Source organism: Anopheles merus, chromosome 3R (assembly GCF_017562075.2).
Source record: "Anopheles merus strain MAF chromosome 3R, AmerM5.1, whole genome shotgun sequence".
Classification (NCBI taxonomy): Eukaryota; Metazoa; Arthropoda; class Insecta; order Diptera; family Culicidae; genus Anopheles; species Anopheles merus.
In genome coordinates, this window is record NC_054084.1 from 10686714 (window position 1) to 10702305 (window position 15592).

The 15592-nt window shown below is 49.0% G+C and overlaps 2 protein-coding genes across 4 annotated transcripts; both read left to right on the plus strand.

The window, feature by feature from the left end:
* The first annotated feature begins 45 nt into the window (after positions 1-45).
* Positions 46-8728, plus strand: LOC121596024. The gene is made up of 3 exons (XM_041920593.1): positions 46-1198; positions 6537-6597; positions 7226-8728. The coding sequence occupies exon 3, from the start codon at positions 7354-7356 to the stop codon at positions 8215-8217; it is 864 nt and encodes a 287-aa protein (XP_041776527.1). The 5' UTR covers positions 46-1198; positions 6537-6597; positions 7226-7353; the 3' UTR covers positions 8218-8728.
* Positions 8729-11086: 2358 nt separating this feature from the next.
* Positions 11087-13997, plus strand: LOC121596793 (spidroin-2-like). 3 transcript variants are annotated; one of them, XM_041922032.1, is made up of 2 exons: positions 11087-11257; positions 11718-13997. In XM_041922032.1, the coding sequence occupies exon 2, from the start codon at positions 12278-12280 to the stop codon at positions 13631-13633; it is 1356 nt and encodes a 451-aa protein (XP_041777966.1). In that variant the 5' UTR covers positions 11087-11257; positions 11718-12277; the 3' UTR covers positions 13634-13997. The 3 variants fall into 3 exon arrangements, with proteins under 3 accessions (XP_041777966.1, XP_041777968.1, XP_041777967.1); XM_041922034.1 differs by lacking the exon at positions 11087-11257 and adding an exon at positions 11346-11362; XM_041922033.1 differs by lacking the exon at positions 11087-11257 and adding an exon at positions 11542-11631.
* The last annotated feature ends 1595 nt before the right edge of the window (positions 13998-15592 follow it).

The window sequence follows — 15592 nt, forward strand, 5'->3', positions numbered from 1 at the left end:
AGTGCCTTCAGGTGACAGAATACAAACGTGGCAGCCAAAGGACTTATATTAAACACAGCAAAACAAAAGAGGGGGAAAAGACAAAAAGCATAATGTACATGAAACAAAATCAGAGAACAGTGGAGAAACAAAGTAAATACCAAATGAATCACAGATAATCACAAAGCGTAAGGTTTGGACCTTTAGTAAATCTTATTATCGTACGAAATGTTATTGATATAAGGCATATTATTAAACACACACGCGTGTAAGCCGAGCCGTGTTTGTGGTGGTTACGTGTAGTTTAAGGGGGCAAACACACACACACACATACATTCACACACTCACATATTTAAAGAAAACGTGTGAAAAGCAACTTTTACAAACCAGCATTTGATATAGAACGATTTAACGGGAGGGATAACGAGAACGAGAACGGGATGAATGAAGAATTAAAATAACTTTAAAACAATGTTTAAACTATTGTGTGAAGCTTACTGTAATTGCTAGTGTGTATAATGGATTATTTTAAAAAGAAAAAAATGAAGCTCTGCATAAAGACATACAGAGAAAAGGAAGCGATAAAGACAACAAATCGACAAAAAGGCGCAAACGAAGGGAATGGATGTCATCATTCCTATCAAACACCCACACACAAACACACCTACACTTAAAATCTACATTCCACTTTGTACTGCAATGCATTAATTTGTGGAACGAAAAGTTCCCGAACCCCGTCGAGAAGTCTTTTTCCCCGATTACATTAAATCTTTATTCTATAGAAGGATGTTGTTGTGTGTGATCGCTTGAATTGTTTTAGATAACTTTGCTCTGCTGACCGGTGTGTGTGTGTGTGGGTGCGCCTGGAGTTGCATAAATGTTTGCGTGCGTGCGTGTGTGCGTGTGTCGGTGTAAATTATGTTTGTGTTGGAAACGAAGTGAAATAAATTTAGTTGTTTTTGATTGTTGATTGAAAACTGGAAACGACTGGGCGACTTTTATACTTCTTCTCGTTGCCTTACAGCACCATATCAATGTGACAATCCGAAACAATCCATGCACGAGACGGCATTCTTATCAGGCGAGCGACGGACGATGGCGGTAGAAATGAAAGGTGGACACAAAAAGCCATGACATGCTTAATTGCGCAGGGCTTATCACTGACAAATTGGTCATCATATGGGAATAGAAGCGCAGACAGTTGATAACTGCCGTATGAGTAAGTATAAGGTCGTTTATTTTGGGAAATTGTGTCCCATAAATGAAGGCGTGTTGCCTGTTTTCCCATAATGTTCTTAGTACACTACATTATTAGTACACTCTAACACTAACAACTAAGCTTTCCGCCCCAGCTCACCACTTGCACACAAACGGAAAGAGCTTTCGATTTCCCGTCACTCGCTTACGCGCTCCACCTTCGGGCGTACCGAACCGCGCGTGTTTACCAGTCGCTTCACCGGCTTTTTGGTCGCCAGCTTTCTTATCGTTTTCTTCAACGCCACCACCTTTTCCGCTGGTATCTCACCGGGCTGTTCTTCGCCACCGATCGTAAGCTTTCGCCTTCCAACACGCGCTGCTCTCGGCTGGGACGGCTCGGATGACTCCTGGGAGCGTAGCTGCGCGATAGATCCACCGGCGGCCACCAACTCATCCACCGTTACCATCCGCTCCTGGCCGAGCAGCATCTGTATGAGCGTCCGTTCCGGGTAGATCAGGCTGCCGACGGACGCCTCCAGGAAGGTGAGGTAGAGACAGATTAACACTGTCAGACGCATCTTGGTGTGTGCGCGGGGGGGGGGGGGGAGGGCGATGGCACTGGAGTGGACGGAGAACAACTACCACTAAACGTCTTTCGGGTTGCTTCTTCCCTCCGGGAACGTTCCACACTGAATGAGTCGTGAGTTTTTGAAACGCTCCCGACGGACCCGCTGTGCTCTGGAGTTATCAATCAGCGGCGTACAACTGGCGATGACCTTTGCTCCAACCCAGCGACTGGATGGAGGGGGAGAAGGCTGTGGACTGGAGTCTGCGGGGGAAGGGGGTCTGGGGTTTGTTTGACAGACAGTTCTATGTACGGTGCGGTTCAAAAACGTGCTACGAGGGTCGATCGTGTGATCGATCTGCTTGCGATAGGGCAAGAAATTGCTGAATTTTGAAGAATTTTCCATCACGCATGCACGCATGGCAGGTTGTATTATCCGCTCGGTTGCTTTCCCTCATCCCCTCATTGCAACCGATAAGCCAGAGGTCATCAGGTTTGAGCGTGCAAAATCCCAGCAAATGCAGTATCTCAGTAACGCATAACGTAAGCTTATAGTATTTATTGATACGAGCGAGTCATTAATAGGAGGCCACACCAGGTGGCTACACTGGCGGCGGCTGCTTCTGCTGCGGCTTACAATCAAGAGTATTACAACTAACGCGCTTCGAGTATACAGTAACAAAAGGCACTTTAAAAAAGAGCTATTAACCTATTCGGTGTGAGAGCTTTCGAAAGGTAGACACGAGATTAGGCAACACACCGCTACACCCTCCCGAAACGTCCGACGGAGTAGACACGCGCGCGCTGCTCCGACGATTAATCGTGTCGGTATCTGTTTTCTTGCCAAATCATAGTTGCTCTCATTTTACCCCGGACCAATCTCCATATCGATGCAACGCTGCTGGACAAGATGAAAGTAAGATAGGATTCCTACTAGAGCGCGCTCGCACCTCCCCCCCGATCGTTTCAAGGTTGCACAGCAGTAGTACAAAGTGTGTTCGCAATCACTCGACAAGCTTTCACACCTCACCGCAAGCACGCGCGCTCAGGGCAGGTTGCGTGCACCAGCGGCTGGAGAAGGATGCGCAAACGGTGTCGAGCGTTTCTTATTTTCCCTAAATTAGGCACCGTTTAGGGGTGTAGGCACTGTGTCCAATTAATTTTGGAGCCTTTCGGAGGACGTTGCGCAAACAGGGCTGAGGGCGTTTGCGTGTGTGTGCTCGCCGCTTACGATTGTGCTGGTGGAGTAGGAAGAACCGATGGTACGGTGGTTGACTCCGACGTCTCGATGGAGTTCACCGAGGAGTTCACTGGCAACTGTGGCGGAGTGACGGTTGCAGCTTGTTGCTGGGGTTGTTGTTGCTGCTCTGGCGTTGGCTCGCCCGGGAAAGGAAGCGACATGGCGATCGGAATTCCCCCCGGTGGAATCTGATCCCGCCGGACGTACACGACGTGAAGCAGCTTGTTTGCGTCCTGCACCATGACCGGGATTAGCTCGGAGGTCGCCAGCGGGACTGCGGTCGTCGAAGTGGAGTTGGCCTCGACCGGTGGGATGGCGGTCGTGGTGGTCGACCGTCGGCTCAGCCGCTGCTGACGACGCCTTTCCCGCTCTTCTGCCCGCTGGGCCGGTGACTTGGTGCTCGGCCGGACCGGTTTGGCGTAGGCCGAGACGGCTCCCACAACGCCGACCGCTACGGCAGCCTTGACCAACTGCCTGGTCACGCTTTTCGTTGGCCGGCCGAAGCTTAACGAGAACGAGCTTTGCACGGCCGGCCTGTACTTGGGTTGCTGCGGCAGTACAAACTGTGGATATTGTTGCTGCTGGGGATAGTACTGCTGCCTTGGGTATTGTGCCTGTTGCGTCGGTTTTGCGTTCACGTTCCATCCGATCGGTCGCTGCGTTACTTTGCTGGAGGAGCTCCAGCTCCAGCTACGCTTGCGGCGGGTTAGATCACCGCCAATACCATCGGCACGGTCGTCATCGCCCTGCAAGCCGCGCACATCACCCTGCACGAGGAAAAACAAATAGAGAGCACCTAGAATGCGCATGCTGCCTGAAGACACCACGACTGGACACTAGCACGACTGGCCACAAAATGAGTCGTTCCACCCGAACGGACCGGGTCTAAAATAGAAGTTTGTGGGGCGTTGTTTGTGGCTGCCCAAACGTTGCGTTTCGAGGCTCGCCAAAAAAGTCTTATCAAACTACGTAGACGTCCCGTGACCCTTGGGCAGCAGGATCACATTCGCAATGCGCGGAAAGTTGATAGGAACCCGGCTAGAAGCAGCAGCAGGAACTTTGATACGGCACCATGCGCAATGGCGTCGGCACTGCTCGCACAGGGACTGTCGGCGACGAGCCTTTGGGGCGTTTCGGGCAGCAAAGGATACTGGGGTAGTGTGGTGGAAGCTCGTCCGAACGACTTCGTTGCAGGCTCTGTTGATAGTGGAGTTCGGGCTGTGGTGCTCGACGCTTGAATGATCTGATCTGCTCGCTGCTCGATCAAGCCATCAAAATCCTGAAGATCAAAGTCGGGAAGATCCACCAGCAGCGTGACGCGTCGCTTCGGTCGTACATCTTTCGGGGCTGGTGTGGTCGTCACTTCCTTTTCTGCTTCCTCCTGTACCATCACTTCCTGCTTGGGCTCCACCACCGCCACCACCTTGCCCTTCTTGCCCAGCCTGCTCTTCGGCAGCGGTTTCGGGGGGTCCAACGCCTTCGCCAGCTTCACAATGCCCACGTTCACAAAGTCCGTCGCGATCTTGTCGAACGTAACGACCGTGCGCGGGTTCGTGTGGCGTGAGGGGAAAAAGTCCGCTATCCGCTCGCGCAGTGCGGCCCACCGTGTGGCGAGCCGGGACTGGCGCTCGGCCGCCCGCAGCCCCGGTGGTGGCCGCTTGGTAACGTGCTGGAACCGCACCCGGTACAGCGACCGAATGTCCCAGTCGTGCACATCCGAAACGCCCAGCGAGCGGGCCACATCGTCCGCCGACTGCTCTCCGGTGGCCTGTTCCAGCAGGAAGCTTCCCGCCACCAAGGCGGCCAGGACCAGCCGCAGAACGCTCCACGAGAGACGCATCACAAAAACACAAACAACGGGTACGACGATCCGCACCGTACGATCGCCAGGGTAACACTGGCGGCAGTGCCAAAACCCGGCCACCGACCGAACGGACTGGCCCCTCGAGAGGGCCCTTACTCCAACTCCCGAGCTGGGAGGGTGGTGGGTTTTTTTTGCAACGGCGTGCCGCCTAGGAAAACCGGTCACGAAACACCACAGCTTGATCGACATTTCTCGTGTGTTACGGTCACTTTGAGGCGGTTCGGTGGGCCACCGATCTCTACTGCCACCAAAAACGGGCGGGAGGAGTGGAGGGTGATTTGTTTTGATTTTCACTAAACGAACACGAAGGAGCACGCCAAAGAGAGACAGAGAGAAGCGCAGGAGAATGGCCAGCACGACGACCTTCGCACATGATGCAATGTGGAAGCGTGTGTTGCTGGAAGCTTGCAGGGCCGGTAGTTTTGGGTGGCGTCTCGTTTTCCTTCGAGAGGGTCAGACAGGGTGCAGAAGCGTTCTTAAGCCCCACCAGAATCACCACCACCATCCGAAATAGGTGGTCGATGACCAGCACCAGACATGGGCCACGGAATCCGGAAGCGGGCGGATTGCGTGGCCGCTACGTTTGGTATGCTGGGTTAAGGACGGTTGCGTTAGAATTGGATCGTTGGAATCAGGCCGCTGCAAACAAACTGTACCGACCGGAGGGCCAGTTCAATCAGCAGCCGGTTTTGCAGCGCTGCAGCGTGCAGGTGAACTGAAAGTGCCATTGGTTGTGCTTGGTGCGGTGCAAAATGGGGATGCCGTTACAAGGGCCTGTTAATATTTAGCGGGGCAGGTTTAACCTGTTTGTGGGGTTGGGGGGTGGTTCGCCGGCTCCACTTTCCTAGAATGCGATGATAGATAATTGATTTAGACGGTGTGGAAGTTTATTTCCACACGCGAGAGTAGTGCAAACGTCCGATGGGGGCCATTGCGACGAGGAATTCATTTGGAAATATGGATAAGTGAGACATTTGTAAGCAAAGAAAATGAATTTGATGAGATAGAAACAAAGTATCTTTGTAAGAAGGTGTAGATAACAAAAAGGATCAAAATTAATTTGTTTTACTATTTTTTTTTTCAATATGTTTTCTAATCTTTCGATTATTATAGCTTGAAAGGACATCACACCATACGAGGAAGGGTGCAATAGTCTTGAGAAAATTATGATAAACGCCAGTAACAAGATCTACTATTGCGTGATTAAAATTAAACATCTTCTTAACTGTATAGAACAGTACAAATAATAATAACAATAATAAAAATAGTAATAATAATAATAATAATAATAATAAAAAATAATAATAATAATAATAATAATAATAATAATAATAATAATAATAATAATAATAATAATAATAATAATAATAATAATAATATCAATTTTTTTTTAATTTCTCGTAAGGACAACTTGATAATAATAATAATAATAATAATAATAATAATAATAATAATAATAATAATAATAGTAATAAATAATAAAATTATAATAATCAATATAATTTCGTTCACGACAATACGACCGGGCCGTAAAAATTAAGCAAATAAATAAATAAATAATTTTGTTCACTTTTCTTTTATCCTATTATTCATGTTATTATTCATTATTCATGAAAGCGATTAATTTTATTAACCTTTGTAGGAGTATTTTAAACTATTTTTTCTTATTTTATTTTTATCTCCACTCTAAGGGCCAGCTCACCACAGGATAGACTGAAACGGAGACGGTTGAGAACGCAACAGTTAAATGCTGTAAGCAAACCTTCCAATCAAAACTTTACTAGCACACAAACACACGTGTTAGCTCTTAAGAATATGTAATATCTTTCCCTTACGCTCAATCGTTCGGTCCGCTAAAGGTCATGGAACAGATGTTAGCAATAAAATAGCTTAGATCTTAGCCTCGGTCAAATATGGCCAGTAAAACAAAATCATTACAACAGTCCTAAACCTAATGGTACGATCCACGCACAGAGAAGGTTAACTCAAGTACCGAATGCACATTTTTCTGTTTTAAGAAACAAAGATCCTTTCTGTTCCAACGTCTTACAACACCAACGCCGAGCAGTAAATTAATGTCATACGATAGCAAAAAGGTTCGTGCTCCCATGCAGCGTTCGGCAATGTAGACTCAAGTGCATCTATCGGTTGACAAAAATAATTTGACCCGGAAAAAGTACATGCAAGAAACAAAGAATTGACTAATAAGTTCAGCGACACATGTTCCAACGGACAACGAAATCAACTGAACTAGAAGGAAGAAATTAAACGTAAAGTGGTACCGTAAGGACTTTCCCCATTTCCCAGGCAACACTTTCCCATACAAGCGCTGTTCTAAGAGAATGTTTTTTTTTCATTTTTTAACACAACCATCTCACAGCGGAAGCGCATCTTCCCGCGCACACAAACAACCGCCGCAACGGCAAAAAAACGTGGCGCCAGTCTGTCTCAACTATTATTGATTATCGCGCTTCCTCCGCAACCACCCAGCTACGAACGACGTCGAGCATGCCAAAAAGCTCGTCTCGGGACGCGCAGACACATTCCAGCATCCGTGCCAGTAGCATCAAGTGGTCTGCGTGTGCGGTCGACCCGTCCGGTGCGTGTCCGGTGCGGACAACAGTAAAAAAGATGACCCCCGGTCAGCTGCTCCGTTGGAGTGTATCGTTCCTGCTCCTGCACCACCTATCCCAACACAGTTTCGTCGAATCGAAGGTACGCAACCGTGTGCAAAAGTGGCAGCAGCGCACTTGGCGTGCCCGGTTCGGGTCGGGCCCACGGCGCGACTGGAAGTCCGCCTTTGATCCACCGAAAACGAGTCACCGGTCGCGGTATGGGCTTTCCCCGCGGATGGAGGACTTCTTCAACCCGGACGGTGTACCGAACGCGTACTCCAACTATCACTATCGACGGGTAGGTAGTGGGAAGGGAGGTGGAAAGAGTCAACGGGCCACCAAGCTATCGTCCGGTCGTCGTGAGGGTGGAAAGTACAGCACAGGAAGTCGATTGAAACGACATACTCGCGAGCGGGCGGAACCATACATCGAGGAGCTGAAGGATTATCTCGATCCCGTCGATCTAATGCTGCTTGGGGATGATCCGAACAGTGAATTCGTTCCACTGCAGCCAGAGTTTGGCCAGCAGTACAACATTGATACGGATGAAAGCTCGCAGGAACACCCGGGCCCTGCCATTGACGGTGGTGCATCGATGCCGTCCGGTGGTGATAAGAAGCTGAAAGAATTCAAAATTGTCTTCCACCATCGCAATCTGAATGGGAGTGGCGTTCGTGCGTGTTCCAGTGTGGGCTTTACTCTGCTTGCTCTCCTGATAGCCTCACCAATAGGTGCCATCGCACGGCTCGAGGGATGAGCTGCAGAACACAGTCGCCCTGTCTGTTTACTGTCTTTACCGTCCTTATACGATCAGTGTATACCACCACAAAACTACGTCTAGTCATTGTAGAGCGAACGCTCTTATCGCCCAAGAAAAGGCCAAACAAATAAACATTCAAATCAACTCATCGCCACAGCTAGCGATGCTTCAGTAGCAATTAATCGGTCGCACGATGTGGTACACTCGAGGTGCGGCGGTACGATTCTCCTGCCCGGTGGTACTGTGCATGCTGCTGAGCTTCGCTGCCTTTAGCAGCAACGGTGGTAGTGGAGCAGCGGGCGTGTTTTGGAGCATTGCACATGCAGCACCGACTTCCGATTGCGTTGCAGTGGCAAACGGAACGGGTGGAGCTGTTGTGCCGCCGCTGCAACTGACCAGCAAACCGAACGTACCGGAATTGGATCCACTGCGTTGGCTCGTTTCGAAATCGGGCTCATTTTTCAAGGGCTAGTGTAGTGAATAAAAGTATGTGAATTAATCTAACCTACAAAGAGTGTGTTTTCATTTCCTGTTCATTTAAAATTGTATTTGTAATGGTGGCATTTCACACAGAACATTATAAAGTGGCGATAAATGATGTATTAATGATATGGAAATTGCTCTAAAAAATAGGTACACCATATTTTTTTAAATTCCAGGATAATATTTACAAGTTAAATTATGTTTAATGATTGAAAAAATGGCACTTGATTTTTTCCTTTCATTTAAACCTTTATATTTAAAATATTTTTATTTGGGTCACCATTCATATTTGTATCCTCGATAGTAACCCTGCCGTACGTCAACACTGCGCGCCTAAGGTATGCAATCCGCGCTACAGCTACTCGCTGCGGCACAGTGGGAAAAACTGTAGCACACAGCTCGTCATTTAGTTTCAAATAACATTTTAATTTTTTTTTCGACTGAAATTATTTAAACATTTAAAAAAAAGTTATTTTAGATGAGCTTTTAGCCAAAGAAAAAAACATTGTTAAAAAAAGCCTACACATTGGAATGAACAATGCAATTGGATTGTTTTGAAAATGCCTTTTTAGTGAAGGTGGTCCATCCAATGACCTATGAACATCAACATCTTTATCGAATATCTGCAGTTGGTGAAACATATCACAATCACAAAGAACTAGAACCATAATTACCGGGGTTTAGGTAGGACCAGGTCTCTAATGTTACAAAGAAGCAGTAGAAGTTATCATAAACTTACTTTACTTGTATGGTGCAACAAGCATACTCGGTATAGGCCTTAGCCACTAATGAGCTTGATTGGTGTATGGTTTATCTATAGCATGATATAGTAAGATGAGGTGACTCGGACGATGCAAGATTTGAGTTATCAAACCATTTAGGAGAAAAAACCCACCAAACATCATGATAACAACATGCGTAAGGCCGGTACAGTGCTTCGCTGGCCGATCCGTACCAACAAAAACCCTCGATATGCTAGGTAAGTGCATACCCTTTCTGCAATCACATTGTTAAGTAACGACAATGTCCCTTCCGAAACCGCTACAAAAACCAAAACCCGTTCAAGCTTCGCTGCCTCAATAACGTCTTCCTTTTTGGGATGACGTAAACCTGCCCTAAGTATCGCACAAGTCACTCCCACCCGAAGCCTGGAGACCCGGCCACAACAAATTGTCATTCGGTCCCGATTACAAATCCAATCATTACAAACTACTTTTACAACCATTTAAGTTCTAAGCCCACGCTACAAACGTTTAGCCCTGATCCCCTTCCTATATTCAATAATCAATCGAACCCTTTTCCTGCCACCCTTTGGAATGTGCTGATGAGGGAGGGCCTCGGAAGACCCCATCGCCGACGTTCTAATGGCTGTTCAAGATCAATCCCATCTGATCAGTCATTTCCTTCCTTCGGAGGGGGGAGGGGGGGGGGGTAGGCGATTGGAAGTCGTTAAATGACAATTGCAAAAGCGTCCCGGTGGAAAATTATTTCCAACTGCTGGATAAATTACGCTAATGGCGTATCAGAAGCGTCAGCGTCATCGCATTAACTCATCTCGAACAGGGAAAGGTGTGGAAATGGTAGCCGTGATTCACAAGGTGTAGAGCAACAGTACAATGCATTAGAGTGGAAGTAGATCTGAGCAAATAGAAGTTTCAAGGTTAACCAAGGGACGGGGTCGGCACAATTGTCTGGTTAAGGTGTTTTCTAGGAAAAATATCATCCAGAAAGTATAGTTCTTTCCGTACTTTCTTAAGTAAGTTTTGGTAAGGAAATTACGGCTTAATAGCACCTTGCTCTTCTCTATACATTGTTAAATTACTTATTTACGATTTGTTGATGGAACCAATCAAGAACTTCTATTTTTACCGTTAAGACCGAGCCCACCACAAACGGTTTTATTGCTTTTTCCTTCTCTCTTTCTCTCTCTCTCTCTCTCTCTCTGTCTTTCCGCTTTGTTTCGCAATCTTCACCTTCGCTTTGTGCGCGCGTTCGTTCGCTAATGTCCTTTGAAGGACCTCATGGTACCAGCACCTGGTCGTCAGGCACACGCACACCAAGAAAAAAGACTAATTCTACGAATTGCCCTACACCAAGAAAGGACCCTCCAGGTGGGTCTTAAAATAAGGTCGGCAGCAGGGCATGTGCGGCATGAGGGCTTCTCTCTCTCTCTCTCTCTCTCTCTCTCTCTCTCTCTCTCTCTCTCTCTCTCTCTCTCTCTCTCTCTCTCTCTCTCTCTCTCTCTCTCTCTCTCTCTGTCTCACTTTCTCACCAGCGGTGTGTATAGTTCCCGCCGAAAGCAACGGGCCCTGCTACTGCTGCTTTGTGGTAAGGCTCCGGGAGTGGGAATGTGTTGGTCCAATTAACCGGTCACTTGGATTGTGATTGTGCTGGTGGTGGTGGCGTGTATTGGATATCAAAGCAGGCGACGCTTCCATCGGAGGCTCCGTAGCCGCTACCGAACGACCGACCAGCACAATCACTCGCACGCGCTTTAAAGGCGAAGACTTACCTCCGGAGCAGCAGCAGCAGCAGCAGTAACATTTTCCACAAGGTAAGAGATAACAGCAGCGCTCGGTACAGTCGGATCAGTGACAGTGTCCATCGTAAATCCACCGGGTTTTAAGCCAGTGCATGTGCTCTTATCGCACAAAGCTCTGTGAGTTTGTTGTGCCGATTTTGGACGAAGGCTTAACCACGGAAGACTCATCCATCGCGTACCATCGACATTTGTGTAGCTTGTTAGTTAGATAGAGAGAGAAAAAGCGAAGACTCACAAACACTTGTACGAAAAACGCTTCTACAATCGAATGCAAATTTTCGGGCTTGGTGGTGAAAACGGCTTCACGTGAGCCGCTCTCGCATCCACTCATTATCACCTGAAGTTGCGCGGCGACCGCGCACCAAACACATTCCCACATTGGCGATGTACATATATCCATCATGTGGCTCTCGCCCCCCTTCAATTGTTTGCCTGCCCGTGTTTTCATTGCATTCTTTTTGTATCGTTTTAGCACATACACCTGTGAGGCGAGGGGAATAAACCAACACGACGGACAGATAACAACGTCCAACGACATCGCAGCCTCCGGATAACAGCACGGCCAGTCGGGCGAAGATCGTTCACCGGATGGGAAGCCCTGCCGGTCGTCGTCAAATAGCATCCACGGGATTAACCTTGTGATCAAAGTGTGCGCGTGTATTTGTACGTGTGAAGGTGGTGCTTACGAGAGGGACAGCGAGAGCTACAAGTGTGAATTACGCGCTATTGCAAGGCTTGGGGCTTGGAAGCTTGGAGAAGCTTCACCTCAACATCCCGTACCGAGTAGAGGGGTTTTGTTCCCGGGATTGTATGTAAATTTCACCCTCAAAAGCCCCCTCCACCACAAGCTAATTGCTTGCTGTTCGATAACAAATCGCTGCTCGAAGGGGCCTAGATACCCGTGACCGTCAACAAACGATATTATTAGCCGTTGGTTCGCCGATCAAGCACCACCTAACACCCTTTCTCGGTGTCCGATAAGTGTTTTTTGTTGCCTGTGCTAGTGGTTCGTCGTTCGTGCTAACAAACACCATGCTAGTCGAGGAGCCCCCACGACCCATCGGAAGGCGGACGAGGCGCTCACTTTCGCCTAAAAATAGGCAGCTGCTGGCGATCTGCCTCTGTGCGCTGCTCTCCCTACCGCAGGCGGCCCTCGGCCGCAAGGTGGCCCTGTCGCGCGTCACCAAACCGACCGGCCACCGGGGTTACGCGAACGCGGACATTGCCAAGCTGAGCTACTCGCCGAGCCATGCGGCCCCCGCGTCGGCAGCGAAACCGGCCGCGCCCGTCTACTCCTCCGCACCGGTCGCCGGTGGACACCCACAGTCCCCAGTGGGGGCACCACATGGTGGCGGTGGACAACCTTCGTACGGCTGGCAGGTTCCCCAAGGGGCACCGGGAGCGTCGGGAGGCGTTTACCCCGGAGCTGCAGCGGCCGGGGCAGCCGGCACGGGACTGGTGGCAAGCAATGTGTATCGTTCGCATGGTCATAATGCAACCGGGGGTGGATTTGGCGGTGGTTTGGCACACTCTCCGCCCGGTGCATACCCGGCGTACCCGGTACAGCAGCCGCAAGGATTCCCGGGCGCGCCGGTACAGCATCCTGGTGGTGGATTCCCCGCACCCGGATATCAACCGCAGGGAGGATACGTGCCACAGCAGCAGCCGGGTGGTTTCCCACATCAACCTTCATACGTCCCCGGGGGACATTACGATCAGGGACACTACCAGGGACAACCGGGACAGACGGTGGTGCACCATTACGAGCAGCCGCAGTCCAGTGGGGGCAGTGGAATCGGCACGGTACTGGGAGCAGGTGCAGCCGGTCTTGCTGCGGGTATTGGAGGAGCGGCACTGTACGACGCACTGAAGCCGAAGGACGCGAAAGAAGAGCCGGCGGCAACGACGGCAGCGACGGCAACTCCTGCTGCTGCTGCTGCTGCCCCTGCAGAGACACCTGCTCCACTGGCAAACCCGAACGGTGATGCTCCATTGGCTCCTCTTCCGGCCAACCCCAATGGAGATGCTCCACTCGCACCGATCCCAACGGAAGCCACACCACTAGCAACGACAGCAGCGGCAGAAGGTGAAACCACGGCCACCACCACCACCACAACCCTCGAAACCAGCTCATCGGAGAACCCGCTCGGTATGGCTCCGCTGGCCCCAATGCCGGATTCAGCTCCTGCCACCCCGGCCGACGGTACACCGAATGCGTCCGGATCGGACGTGGAGGTGCGGCACTCGTCCCTCAACGTCCAGCCCGACCTGTCCGCCTCGATGGCCGAACCGGCGAAGGGTGGAGCGGCCGAGATCGTTCGCCTGCCGTCCTCCATCGTGATGATGCTCGGGCTGTTGCCGTTCGTTGTGAAGTATCTTCGCTTTTAAGCCACCGGAGGGCAACGCGCACCCAGCAGCGTCTATTGTAAATATCGAAAAAAAAAACACCTGTCAGGGGTTGTAAAGGGAGTTGAAACGAGTTGGAGAGTTGTGTTACTGTGCCACTACTTTTTTGTAGTTTTTCCCTGTACCGGGCGATGCGTCGATGACCGATGCGAGTATTGTTTTTTGTTTTGTTGTTTTTTGCTGCCCGTTTGCGTTGTAATGTGTTTTAGTACGGTTAGTCCGGTTAAGGTAGAGTCTGCCCGAGCAGAGAGCCGAGGTAAACGAGGATCACGAATGTTCAATGTTTGAATTTTTAAAGAAACGAAACAACGATATGTGTAATAAATAAGGTTAAACGAAAAATTAATCATCTCTTTTTTGTGGTTTGTGGTTTTGTGGGCCTGTTGGAGTAATCAAGCTGAAAAATAGTGAGAAACATGAGGAAGTACAACGTATAACGTTGTCCAAAAGCAAGGTGCAAGCAATGTAATAGTATGTATTATGCAAAAACCCAAAACAAGGAACCACAACACACCACAACGGTTTGTTTACGCAAGACAAGCTTGGGTAGGATTTTTCACGTTTTCGCGGATAAATGTAATTAAGACAGCAGACCGATAACGCACTACAGCCCGTCGGTTGTCGCATTCCACCTCAAAACTAGTTAGGTTATATCAAATACATGGTCCATCCGAATAGCACATTAGCACATTCCATCAGCAGTGAGGCCTCATGGTGCTCATTTCCATTGTTTGCCGCACACGCCGCACCGTTAAAGCATCAGCTTTTCCCAAGAGGCAAGGGGTGTGGAATGCTAAATTTTACATTTTTGCATTAAAACGTATATCGGCCGGCTATTCTCTGACTCGTCGATCGATGGAGCATTATGGGGATGACGCGCTATCGAAGGGCAGACGCTGTAGACAGAGCCATTTGTTTATTGCACAATCGCAAACACCGACCGACTTTTGGAGCGGGGGGGTTTTTCTCCATTCTAGTGGAACTGTTGATTCACATGGCTATGGTAATGGGGTAGGAATACAGCGCGTCAGATGATCAAACAGTTACCCGGGTCGTTCGAGTCATCAGTGCAACAAAGCGTAAGCCGGTAGTGTACCAACGTGATTTGCGTCGTGCTTTTTTGTATACCACTGTCCACTGTGGCCATATAATTGTAATATCACGTAAAACTTCAATTTGCAAACAAAACAAAAAATGAAACACATCACTCAACGCAGGTCACGGTCGGCGGACTCGCAATGTTCCAATTCAACCCCGCTCTTTAATGATCAGCAAATCTTCCCGATACGATCGAAATTGCAATTTGAAAATAATTTCCTCCTTTGATTTATCGCCTCTCACCTTGTGGTTGAGAAACATAAATGTTAACAATCGTAAAGTTGTTTCGCGAAATACAAGCGCCCTTTGTTGGTGCGCACTCTCTTTCTCGCGCTACTAACAACACGTGTCGCTTGAAACTGTTCTAGGCGCTTGAAACGCCTGCTTCGATCCAACCGCACGCTGACACGCAACAAACCGATTACTCGAACGAACTCGTGGACGGATCGAACACTTTCTCCGGGTGTCGGTGCTAGTGGACATTATGTACAGCTTTGCCCAGTTATTCCTGTGGTGGACGGGGACCACCCTCTATGAGGTGGCTAGCTGGCGTGCAAGCAATCGTCGTTTCCGATTCGCGATACAGCTAATCCTTGGGTGTGGAGGTCAATGTTGAAATTGGGGTAAATTACAGGCGTCAAATCCAATTCCTCAACAACAAGTCCACCGGTTCACTCAACTGGCCCGCTTTCTTTGTTCTTAGTGTAGTGAGCCACGGAAAGCTCACGAATGCCGGTTTCCTCTGTGACGTCATGAATATTCGAAGCTTTCAGAATGTTGTGAAATAGAAGTTCTATTTCAAGATTGACGAGTCGAGCCCTACTCGAGCGGGGATTTGCAACG

Excerpts from the sequence above, each read along its gene's own strand:
- LOC121596024 (XM_041920593.1), top strand. The coding sequence starts at position 7,354 with ATGCCAAAAAGCTCGTCTCGGGACGCGCAGACACATTCCAGCATCCGT.
- LOC121596793 (XM_041922032.1), top strand. The coding sequence starts at position 12,278 with ATGCTAGTCGAGGAGCCCCCACGACCCATCGGAAGGCGGACGAGGCGC.